General features: G+C 42.6%; 1 protein-coding gene across 1 annotated transcript in view; it reads left to right on the forward strand.

Moving 5' to 3' along the window:
* The window catches only part of MED12L (mediator complex subunit 12L), a 442,361-nt gene that overhangs the window by 29,170 nt on the left and 400,780 nt on the right, over positions 1-12,411 (forward strand). Inside the window, exons 3-4 of the mRNA XM_063442526.1 lie at positions 9,899-10,003; positions 11,038-11,229. Of these exons, the coding sequence (XP_063298596.1) occupies positions 9,899-10,003; positions 11,038-11,229 (297 nt within the window). The remainder of the gene's footprint in view (positions 1-9,898; positions 10,004-11,037; positions 11,230-12,411) is intronic.

Below are 12,411 nucleotides of genomic sequence, written 5' to 3' on the forward strand. Positions count from 1 at the left end.
TTGGATTGTACCCTTTCCATACCTGAGTAGGCACATGCGCTAGTTTAACCATATGGCTAGTAAGCTCAGCTATTGCTTGCCCTTCGTCATCTATTTGAAGACAGCAATTGCTCAGGTTAAACTTCCCACATACACCTCCCTCTACTGCCAAAAGGTAATCCAAGGCTAATCTATTTTGGTATACTGCTGTCCTCATCCTGGTATTATGCTTCGCTAGAAGATTGAGCGCTTGTGATGTCTCGTTAGTAATAATCTCAACCACCGCCTGTAATCTTATAATACGGTTGAGCATATAAATAGGGGTTCTATAACCAAAGGTACCATCTTCTGCCCACGTGGCTGGCCCATAATAATCTATAATACGCTGGGGAGGCCATTCATTATCTTCCCAGGCGCCTATCTCTATGGGTCTCCTTTTCTTCCTATGATTCACATCATACACTTTAACACCTAAAGTCTCACCTGTTTCAATAGGTAACAAGAAGAAGGATGGTTTAAGCATACCCAACACACATGCCCCTTCCCAGTCCTGTGGCAACTCCGAATAGGCTTTCTTACCACAGATCCAGTACAAATTTGCTGGGGCTCTCCAGGTAGATGTGATGGATAGGTCAAACCACACATCCTTTAAATTGGCGTATCTAGCAAACGGGTTAGATGGTTCTGAGACATTTGAAGCCGACCACCAAGTTGTATTCTTTGTATCATCATCATAAGCTTTTTGCCCTAGACAAGTTAGTTCTCCTACAGAAGTATTATACATTATTCCTTTCCTTGCTATGCAAACATAACCTATGATGGAGGTCTTTAATCTCCACTCAGATTTACCTCTAATACTCGTATGATAATCGGCTAGTGTAGATATTAATTGGTCAACTGCCTCAGAACCGGACATTACCTCCTTTGCTTCCCAAGGCCATTGGTCTCCCATGTTAGTACCTCCACACACATAGCAGTTGGTAACATTAAGACTACCGGCAATACTTTCAGCTAAATCGATGAACAGGTTTTTAGCATTATGGGGGATCTTATTATCTATGCTCATCTCTTCATAAAAGGAATGGTATACTTGATGAGTCTGGGAGGATACCGTATCAGTCTCTATCCCTATAAACAATACTGTCCCAGGATCTAAACCCGTCCCGTATATTTGAAACCCAAATAAATTACCATACTTGTCTAAGAACTTGTCGGGGTTATTTATAAGTATATGGACTGGATTGCATCCCATAGACTTACAATATGGGCTAGTAGGCAACTTAGTCACTATCATGTCCTTGTCTACTGTCTGTCCCCAAGTTGCCCACCCCACACAAGACCAATATGGGCAAAAGTTATAATCTCTATTTGGGCATCTAGGACTCACATATTTATTTTTACTACTGGGACAAATATATTTATCGTTAGACCCATACGTTCTCTCCCATCTAAGATCCCCACATACATTCCACGGCTTTCTACCACTTGATATCGCCTTACATGCATCAAATAGCAGAACACCCGAAGAATGTACGGATTCTAACACCGTCTTATTAATTAGGGTCCCCTGAGGATCTCCATTCCTGAGAGTCAACCAAATTGTACGAGGTTGATACTCCGGACTGAAGCACTTAGGTTCTCCTACTCCTAAATGGCACACACTATATTCTATATTAAGGTATCTACATCTGGATACATCTCCTTTACACTCGTATTGTGAATGCCAAATTAGGGTTTGGGAAATATGGTTACCTGTTCTTGTAGTCTTAATGCATACCTCACAGCTAGGAGTGTCGGTACCTCTACCTTCCTGAATATAAAAACACACATAAATAAACACTATCAAAAACACATCTTTCGTCGTCATCCTCAGTCTTCGTCCGTGCGAAGGCACCTCAGCTTCCAGGATGTAAGGGCTGCAGGGAATGGAGTTCTGCTCGTCTTCACAGGAGTCCCTTCGAGACTTTCCCTGGCTTATACACTATACGTCGGTGAGCGGACAGGCTTTATTATGGCCGTCTAAACACTCACTTCACCAAATCTCTGTAACAATAAAATTTATAATCCACAAAGTTCCTCGTTACTCCGACTGAGTAGTGCGTTTTAACCGGATCTTGCAGGGATTCTCTGGATCTGCTGTAACTTGCCAAGAATCGACTGCTGCTGGTTTAACCCTGGAGTGATGTATCCACGGAGTCACTTCGGCTACTTTTATTGCTGTAGGGGTAGACAAAAGAACAACATAAGGACCTCTCCACTTGGGCCCTAACGGTACATTATTCCACTCTTTAATCCACACTTGATCTCCTGGATGGTAACTATGAACTGGGGGATAAATATTCACAGGTAATCTATCTTGTACCCATTTCTGTACCTCCTCCATAGTCTTACCCAACTCTACAACCTGCTGCCGGGTAATTCCTTCTCCCAACTGACTCAAATCCCCCCTTAAGTTACCAAGTACGGGAGGTGGTCGCCCATACATGATTTCAAAAGGAGAGAGGCCCATCCTTCTGGTAGGGGTACTGCGGATTCGCAATAGAGCTATGGGTAAGAGAACGTTCCACTTAAGTTGGGTTTCCTGACACATTTTAGCCAACTGATTCTTAATAGTTCTATTCATTCTCTCTACCTTACCAGAACTCTGGGGTCTATATGCAGTATGAAGCCTCCACTTTATACCAAGCATATGAGTCAGTTGTTGTAGGCACTGGTGAACAAAAGCTGGACCATTGTCCGATCCTATAGAGCAGGGTAGTCCATATCGGGGTATTATTTCTCGTAACAGGAATCTCACAACTTCTCCTGCTTTCTCTGTACGAGTAGGACATGCTTCTACCCAGCCTGAATAGGTGCACACAATTACCAGCAGGTAACGATGTCCACCCGATTTAGGCATCACTGTGAAGTCAATTTGTAAATCGGACATGGGGAGTCCCCCCATAAACTGGACTCCTGGTGGCTTTACTGGTCCTTGTCTTGCATTATTTTTAGCACACGTTACACATCTTCGTACAATGGCCTGAGTCAAGTTGGACAATCTTGGTATGTTTTCTGAGAGATTCTTCTGTACTGTCTCTCCCAGAATGTGTCCCGTTGTGATAATTCTGGACAATTTCTACCGCTAGTGATGCTGGAATGACTATTCTTCCATCTTCTAACTGATTCCATTTGTTCTCCAAATACTTTCCAGGTTCAGTCTTTAACCACTCCTCTTCTTGAGCTGTATAAATTGGAGTCCATTGAGACAGTGGAGTTGATATTAGAGCAGCTATATGCCCCACATATTCCTGTCTTCCCGATTCAGCGGCACGCTTAGCTGTACTGTCTGCCATCCGATTTCCCTTGGTTACATCACCATCTCCTCTCAGATGCGCTCGACAATGTATGATACCGACTTCTTTCGGCTCCCACACTGCTTCCAATAGTTGTAGGATTTCAGCTGCATACTTGATTTCTTTGCCTTCTGAATTCAATAGTCCTCTTTCTTTATACAAAGCTCCGTGGGCATGAGTGGTTAAAAACGCATACTTGGAGTCCGTGTAGATGTTCACTCTTAAACCTTCAGCCAATTGTAACGCTCGTGTCAGTGCTATCAATTCTGCCTTTTGTGCTGATGTTCCTTTTGCTAGTGGCCGAGCTTCTATCACCTTGTCTATTGTTGTTACTGCATATCCTGCATAGCGGATCCCTTCTTTCACATAACTACTGCCGTCGGTATAATATTGAACATCGGGGTTCTGGATGGGAAAATCACGAAGATCTGGTCTACTTGAAAATACTTCATCCATTACTTCCAAACAATCATGTTGACTTTCAGTAGGTTGTGGCAAAAGGGTAGCTGGATTTAAGGTGTTTACAGTCTCTAAATGCACTCTTGGGTTTTCACACAACATTGCTTGATACTTGGTCATACGGCTGTTACTAAACCAATGATTTCCTTTGTAATCCAACAATGTCTGTACTGCATGTGGGACTCGTACATAAAGTTCTTGACCTAGAGTGAGTTTATCGGCTTCAGCTACTAGCAGGGCGGCTGCAGCTACTGCTCTTAGACAAGGTGGAAGTCCGCTGGCCACTGCATCCAGTTGCTTAGACATGTAGGCAACAGGTCTTTGCCATGATCCCAAGTACTGTGTCAATACTCCCACAGCCATTCTTCTTTGCTCATGTACATACAGGTAGAATGGTCGTGTGTGATCAGGTAGACCTAATGCTGGGGCACTCATCAAAGCCTTCTTCACATCTTCAAATGCCGTTTGCTGTTCTTGAGTCCATAAGAAGGGGTCGTGCTCTGTACCTTTGATAGCTGCATACAGAGGTTTTGCCAGTATCGCGTAGCTGGGAATCCATATCCTACAGAAGCCTGCTGCCCCCAAGAATTCTCGCACTTGTCTTCTATTCTTGGGTATCGGTATTTGGCACACAGCTTCTTTTCTCTCTGGCCCCATAATTCTTTGACCTTCAGAGATATGGAATCCCAGATATTTGACAGTTGGCAAACACAACTGAGCCTTCTTTCTAGACACCTTGTATCCTGCCTTCCAGAGAATGTGGAGTAGATCGTGCGTTGCTTGCTGACATATTTCCTTTGTAACTGCTGCTATCAACAAGTCATCTACATATTGTAACAATACACACTCTCCTGGGATGGACTCGAAATCCAGTAGATCTTGGCTTAAAGCTGAACCAAATAGAGTAGGTGAATTTTTAAACCCTTGGGGCAGTCTTGTCCAGGTCATTTGGCGTTTTGAGCCCGTTACAGCGTTTTCCCATTGGAAAGCGAAGATACATTGACTTTCTGCGGCAATTCGGAGGCAAAAGAAGGCATCTTTGAGATCTAAGACTGTGAAGTAAGTAGCCCCGCCCGGAATTAAAGCAAGCAGGTTATATGGATTGGGTACAACTGGATGTATACTAACAACCGCATCATTGACTGCTCTCAAGTCCTGCACAGGTCGATACTCATCTGTACCGGGCTTTTGAACAGGCAGCAATGGGGTGTTCCAGGGGGAAGTACAGAATTTTAGGATACCATACCGTATGAACTTATCCAGATAAGATTGTATGTTCTTCTTAGCCTTCTGCGGGATGTGATATTGTCTTAGGCTCACTGGATAAACCCCAAGTTTTAGTTCAATTTTAATAGGTGGAATATTGCGGGCCAGTCCTGGTGGGTTGTTCTCTGCCCAAACTCCTGGTATGTTGAATAAGGACTCATCACTCCTAGGGTTTTGGCTAGTCAACGCTGTATAAAGTCGCCACTCTTCTTCCTTTGGTACGGATAATGTCATAATACCTGAAGGTCCATTAAACTTTAAGGATGTTGTTCCATTTGGTAGGAACGTAATCTGCGCTTGTAATTTAGATAGCATATCACGTCCCAGCAATTGGACTGGACATTCAGGCATATAAAGGAATTGATGTTTTACTACGTGGCCTCCCAATGTACAGAGTCGACTTTTAAGAACCGGTTTTTCAGCACTTCTTCCAGTTGCTCCTATCACAGTAATAGTCCTTCCAGATGGAGGAGCAACTAGATTAGTCACCACCGAATGTTCAGCACCAGTGTCGATCATGAACGCACTCCTTTTTCCCCCTATTGATACATCGACCATAGGCTCCGCTCGACCAAGGGGGATGGAGCCCGGTCGGTATCAATAGTCCTCCATGACCGTGTCAGCCAATCCTACAAAGTCCCTACCTTCTCTATCGCGGGACCTTTGCGCTGCTGGGAAATACCTATCTTCCCTAACACTTCCTCTGTTCCCATTGCTCCCTCTATTACCATTACTCCCTCCGGGACCTCCTCTACCTCTCGCTCTGCCTCTAAAGTTCCCATAACCTGTCCTAGGTCTGTCTTTCTCATACTGTTCTCTTCGCGGACACTCATTTCTCCAATGCCCTTCTTCCCTACAGTATGCGCACTGATTTCTACTTAGCGGTTCCTCATTCCACTTACTATCGCCTCTATCTGGGCCCCGTCTATCTACGCCTGCGATCGCTACCGCTAGCATATCTGCCTTTCTACGCATCTTGCGCTCTTCCTCTTTCTTACTTTCTGTTTCCCTGTTCATGTATACTTTATTCGCTACCTCCATTAGTTGGGTGATGGACATTCCTGCAAACCCTTCTAACTTTTGTAGCTTGCGCTTAATATCTCCGTAAGCTTGGCTGACAAAGGCGGAGTTCACCATTCGGGAATTATCTGCGTCTTCCGGATTAAAGGGGGTATACAAGCGGTATGCCTCCAATAATCGGTCATAAAAGACACTGGGCGCTTCATCACTTTTCTGAATCACCTCAACTGTCTTCGACATATTAATGGCTTTCTTTCCTCCGGCTTTCATGCCAGCAATTATAGCGTCTCTATAGGCTCTGAGTTGAACCATATCAGCACCATTTACATTCCAGTCGGGATCGGTGTTAGGATAATGTGTTGCGGCCCATGCTGCTGGATTAGCTTGATTCAAAGTACGGGCTTTATCCTCTAACGCTTTAATGGCCGCTTGATTAATTCTTGTCCTTTCCTCATTGTTAAACAAAGTCATTAATAACTGCTGGCAATCAGCCCATGTCGGGTTATGTGTCTGAACTATTGAGGTGAACAGATCAGTCATAGCTTGTGGTTTCTCAGTATACGAGGAATTGTGGGTCTTCCAATTTAAGAGATCGGTTGTCGTGAATGGGACATATACGAAGACTGGGTCAGCATGTGCCATTTGACCTGCGGCATCGATATAGGCTGACCCGGGATTCAGACGAAGAGGCATCTGATAGTGTTTCAATTGTTGGGTACCGGTCAGTTGTCGGGTTTGTATGGGGCTACGTGGAAGGGCGTCAGTTATGGGTTCCAGTCGGGGAGAAATAGGGTATGAGGATGTGGGAGCTTGGTTTTGGGAAAAGGTAGTAAATAAAACACTTCGGGTCGAGCTAGAAGAAGCTTGACCGGAAGTCTGAAGTGGCGCCAAATCAGGATATTCAGACCTAATGGGGGTTGGCTCTGATTCCGGAAGGGGAGATTTAGTACGAGAGGGGGTGGATTCTGTACTGGAGGAGGAAGCGGAAGTGGATGAGGGCAATGAGGGGAGGGTTGCAGGACTTCCTGCATTTGCGTCACTTCCTCTTAAAGGAAAGTAAGGGGGCGGCAAAGGGATCTCGGACTCAGGGGGCGTGTCCAAAATGGGCCTAACCACAGTCCTAGTGGACAAACAAGTCCTGGCCACCATGAGGCGACATTGCTCCTCGTGGCATGTCTGGATCCATTTTGGCGAGTCATTTACGGCCTGTCTCCAACAATCAATATAAGGAAACTGTCCGTAAAGTTCAGGCCTACCTGATACAGCCACGTGTAAGCGCTGTACCAGAGTTGGATCCAAACTGCCACGTGGCGGCCATGCCGCAACCAAAGTAGGCCACTCCCTAGTACACAAAGTGACCAAACGTACAGGAGACATTTTAACCCCAAAATCACATTTTGTAAATCCCTTTTTAAAATTCTTCACCATACAACCTAAGGGATCCGGAATCATTGACTGCGACGCGCCCATACTTAACAATGGAACGTCGTCGACAACGAATACTATACACGCGTACTATTCAACAGTCACACCCGTTTCCTCTGGCAACAGCACCACGTGGTACGGTTTCCAAGTGAAACGTACACAATAACACAATAAACACTCAGGGAATTCCCGTACACACACAGCTGTTACACCAGTCACTATATAATCAATATTATGCCCTTTGGCGAAACTATACAGTCACCCACGCTATAATTCTCTATATATGAATTACCCGTCTATAACACACCCCAGTAACATCGTCTTTTACAAATAGCGGTTACAGTACGGTTAGCATAGGTCAAAGCACAATTTAAGGTCACAATACAATTATTAGTGGTTATGGTGTTAAACATGCATTAGACGACAGTGATTAGTACTTATATACAGTGTCAGTAAATATACAGGGTTATGGTACCGTGCACTATGATACAGCAACAACTATTAACACTCTCGCTAGACAGCTGAGCTCGCGCTATCTAACAAGATATACACTTTACTAACAATCTTTAACACATTTACAATTCCCAACTAAACTATTGGCCAGTACCTTGAATGGACTACCTAAAAACAATCTACATACGTTTTGGTTAGCCACACTGCCCAAGCACCACATATAGCGAGCTAGAGGACCGGATTTACACAGACGCCTCTTAGTCGATAACTATCAAAAATCTAGTGGGTTCCAAATTTACACGCCTTCCCACTTAGCCAAGATAGGTTGAGAGCTAGCGAACCGAATTTACACAGACGCCGCTTAGTCTCCCGGTCCCTCCGACCTAGCGAACAAAATATACACCCTAGAACGCTAGTCTAGACAAGACACCGGTGTCCGGCTAGGGCTATTTACACCAGAACCCCGCCTGACTAACAAAATCAAACGGTCTGACTAAAGAGCGTTCGATCGAGCGGTGCGCTTTCGATCCTTCCCTCCGACAGAGGGGGCAGATTCCATACACAGATTTAAACCCCTTTTGGGCCTACCGCACAATCGGTATACCCCTAGTGGGTCTGCCGTCTAAAACAGCAGTTGTCTTACCTCCTCGTTCCTGAACCTGAGTTCACACTCATCGACGGGGACACCCCAGCACTTCTTACGTAGAGGCCGATGATCTCCTGGACAACAGACCAGTGGCGCAGAGACGAAGGGAGGTCCACGCAGAAGTTCAGGGGTGCAGCCGTAGAGAACGTGGGCAAAGATAGACCGTCTCACGCCTCTGCCTCTCAGCTACCGTTGAACGATGAGCTTCCTGGCCAATGCACCAAATGATACCGGAGAAACTGATGGAAGCCAAGCACAGAGAGATGGACACAGGTTTCTTCAGGAAGGAAGAGATTCTTTATTGGATCACCGATCGGGACTCAGAGGGACTAACGTCACCAAAATACAACAAGTTCTGAGCCCCGGACAATAGTGCAGGCTCCTTATATAGGCATATAACTCCTCCCATATTAAGCTCCACCCGCACATTCTCTTAACCAATCAACACAAATAAGAATTAACTTCCTGTTTGACCGCATGGCCTGTCCAGCACAATGGAGGAGGGGAATACTATATCCTGTATTCTTGCACATGCTCCGTACACTACTGATCATATCTTGCCTCGTGCAACCAACTGATCGATACGTCAGCATATGCACGTACACATGCCACGTGGTAATCTCGGCCTACTAAATTTATTTTTACAGAGATTCCACCACACTCATGCATTTGTAATGAGATGCCATAGGTGCAAAAAGATGCCTGAATCGACCAGTCATTGTTTGTAATGGCTAATGTGAAATGAAAAACTGTAGTTGTGAAACTGCCATAAACTTTTCTCTTTAAATTTGGCATTTTCCCTACTTGGTCATGTTTATAATTTCTGATTGGAGTTTCGGTGATTTTTTTTATTATTATTATTATTTTTGTTATATATTTTTATGATTAATGTGACTATATGTTGCCATAAGTGAAAAAGAATCGTGGGATTTGTAGTTCTAGTTGTACAGTAAATCAGGATCCCTGTTGTAGACTAATGAGCTTAGTGCAGTAAGCAAGACTTTTCTTAAAAACATGGAGGCTCTGCATCTGCTGACTAACATGATGTTACTCTCCCACAGCATCTTAGTTAGATTTGACTAATGCTCTGCTCATGCCTCACATGATTATTTAACAATTGCAGGCTCAGCCTTCACTCTCCTGTTGCTCTGGCAACCAGCAATGTGAGAAGACTGTGCAGAATTTATGAAGGGCGTGGGGGAGGGGAAGGAGGCAGAGGAACATAAAAGAGCGGGAATGCAACAGGCAATAAATGTACATGTAAAGCATTTGGTGCCATGTGCTTTTTGTGTCTGATGGCCTTTGTTTATTTTAGGATGAACTAACTGCCGTGAATGTAAAACAAGGATTCAATAACCAACCAGCTTTCTCCGGAGATGAACATGGATCAGCTAGAAATATTGTCATTAACCCATCTAAGGTGAACTTGTTACATCTTGTTACATATATATATATATATATAAAATACGCAAACCAGTGCACTCGCTTATTAACTAAACAGTGATTTCAAATCCTACATAGTACTATTTAAAAACACCTCACCTAGGTAACAAATAATGGGGGTTTGGTTACATTATATGATCATACATTGCATAAGCCTGCCAACTGCATCAAAGTACCCCATTCTTGGCAGGTCCTACTCTAGCAGCCTAATGCTTGCTCTTATGAGATTAATCCACTTACTTGGGAAATGCTTCCTTACTGGGACTCTCTGCAAGTCAAGGCTAAATAGGATCCTGGAATGAGACACCTGTGGCAGGGAGGGGTGCAAAACCCAGGGGTTGGCCTAGACCCCTATAATTATAAACAAGGTCAGGAGGGCTGCACTCCTGACCTTGTATATATATATATATATATATATATATCTCATTCTGTTTATACTAGCCGGTGATTGTAATATTTAGATGTTATGTTGCGAAACAAATTTGTTTTGTTTTAGAACATCTTGTAAACGAAAACAAAATATATTTGTTTGTCATTACATAATATAAATAAGGTATTTATTGAATATTAAAATTTATCATGATTTTTATTTACCTAGATATCCCTTTTTAAATATGTTAATACTTTTATGTTTAATAAGTACTGTTGTATGTAATAAGTATGTCAAGGGGGGGACAAATGTGGAGTAACATTGTATTATCACATCATAATAAAGTTAACAAGACTGCTTTTGACAATGATAAAACATTAAAGGGATCCTATAGTGCCAGGAAAACAACCCCGTTTTCCTGGCACTATAGGCTCCTGTAGTGCCACCCTCCCTCGGGGCACCCCTCCCACGGGGCTGAAGGGGTTTTAAAAAAATTTAATTGCACTCTACCACGCATTTAAATTTTTAGGGGTTCCTTAAAGTTCTTTTAAATGTTAGTTAGGAGATACACAAGTAACTATGGTATAAACCAGATATTCAATTTAGGATATGATTTGAACTTTTTTTTTTTTTTTTTGCAGATTGGAGCATATTTTAGTAGCATTTTAGCTGAAAAGCTAAAACTCAACACTTTCCAGGACACGGGAAAGAAAAAGCCACAGATTAATGCCAAAGACAACTACTGGTTGGTGACAGCTCGTTCACAAGGAGCTATTCATAGCTGGTTCTCTGACCTAGCAGGAAACAAGCAACTGTCTCTTTTAGCCAAAAAGGTACATGTACATGTCTATTCTGATGCTTGAGATGTCGGTTAAGAAAGCTGAACATGTAATGTAACTTGTAATGTTGGTTTAAAACAGACAGTATATAGGAGGTAAGCTTTGTAGACTTGCTTGATAATAAACAGACTCTCGAAAAAAAGGAAAACAAGTAATTCTTAAAAAAAAAAAAAAAAAAAAGTTCTCATTGGTGTGGATAGCAAAGAGATGAAGACCATTATAACTTGCAATGTATATTAGTGGAAGCGGTTTATTTATGGGTCTGGACTGGAAGTAGTTCATACTGAGAGAGTGCAGTGAATGTGTGAGATATCATACACACGTTTTCATTCAGATTAAAGAATATTCAACCCAGCCAGTCCTTCGTGTACACAAAAAGTAATGTCTGCATATTTCTTCTAACTATTCTCAATTTAATAATAAAATACATCTAACTCTATGTATATTTTTCATGGTGAATCCATGTGTCATGATAGTTTAACTAGATTTCTACCTTTACTATTTTTATAATACTGATATTTTATTTAAAGGTAACATTACAGCAGTGTGTGTTTACTGCACATCCTGCTTTCATTTGGAAAATTGTTATAATGTAAAAAAAAAAAAAAAAAAAAAAAGCCAGTAGTTGTATGGAGCAAAATACAAAAAGTGGAACAATCATCGTGGATACCAGCGGAATTAGTAAGTCAATCCATTGTGGACTACTGCTCAGCTACATTTTTTTCAGAGCTTTTCAGAACATAACACTTTGATAAATCTTCCCCAGTGTCTCCACTGATTGCTCCAAAGTTATCATTTTGTTCCTTTGGTAAACACAAACCGTAATTTGAAGAAATATAAATCATATTTTGATTTGGAAAATTACCTCTCATAAACATGTTGGCATACAGAAAGCACAACACTTTTCTAGAAAATGGTAACATCGCCCAAAGATGCACAGGTTTCAGGTGAAGTCTGCTTTTTTCCCCCTATATTTTTTAAGACCATCCTTTTACTGATATGGAACAAAAGCACCTAATTTGTTTTAAGAAACCATTATGGAATTTTCCGACTAAACAAGGACAATTCGGACTATTACAAGGGTGTGTTGTGCTCTATATGCCTACCTTGGGGCTGTATGGTCTATTAGTGCCTAACTGAACCCTTGTTTCCTTACCCTCTCTGCAAATCTTCATC

This window comes from Pelobates fuscus, chromosome 2 (assembly GCF_036172605.1).
Source record: "Pelobates fuscus isolate aPelFus1 chromosome 2, aPelFus1.pri, whole genome shotgun sequence".
In the NCBI taxonomy this organism is placed as follows: Eukaryota; Metazoa; Chordata; class Amphibia; order Anura; family Pelobatidae; genus Pelobates; species Pelobates fuscus.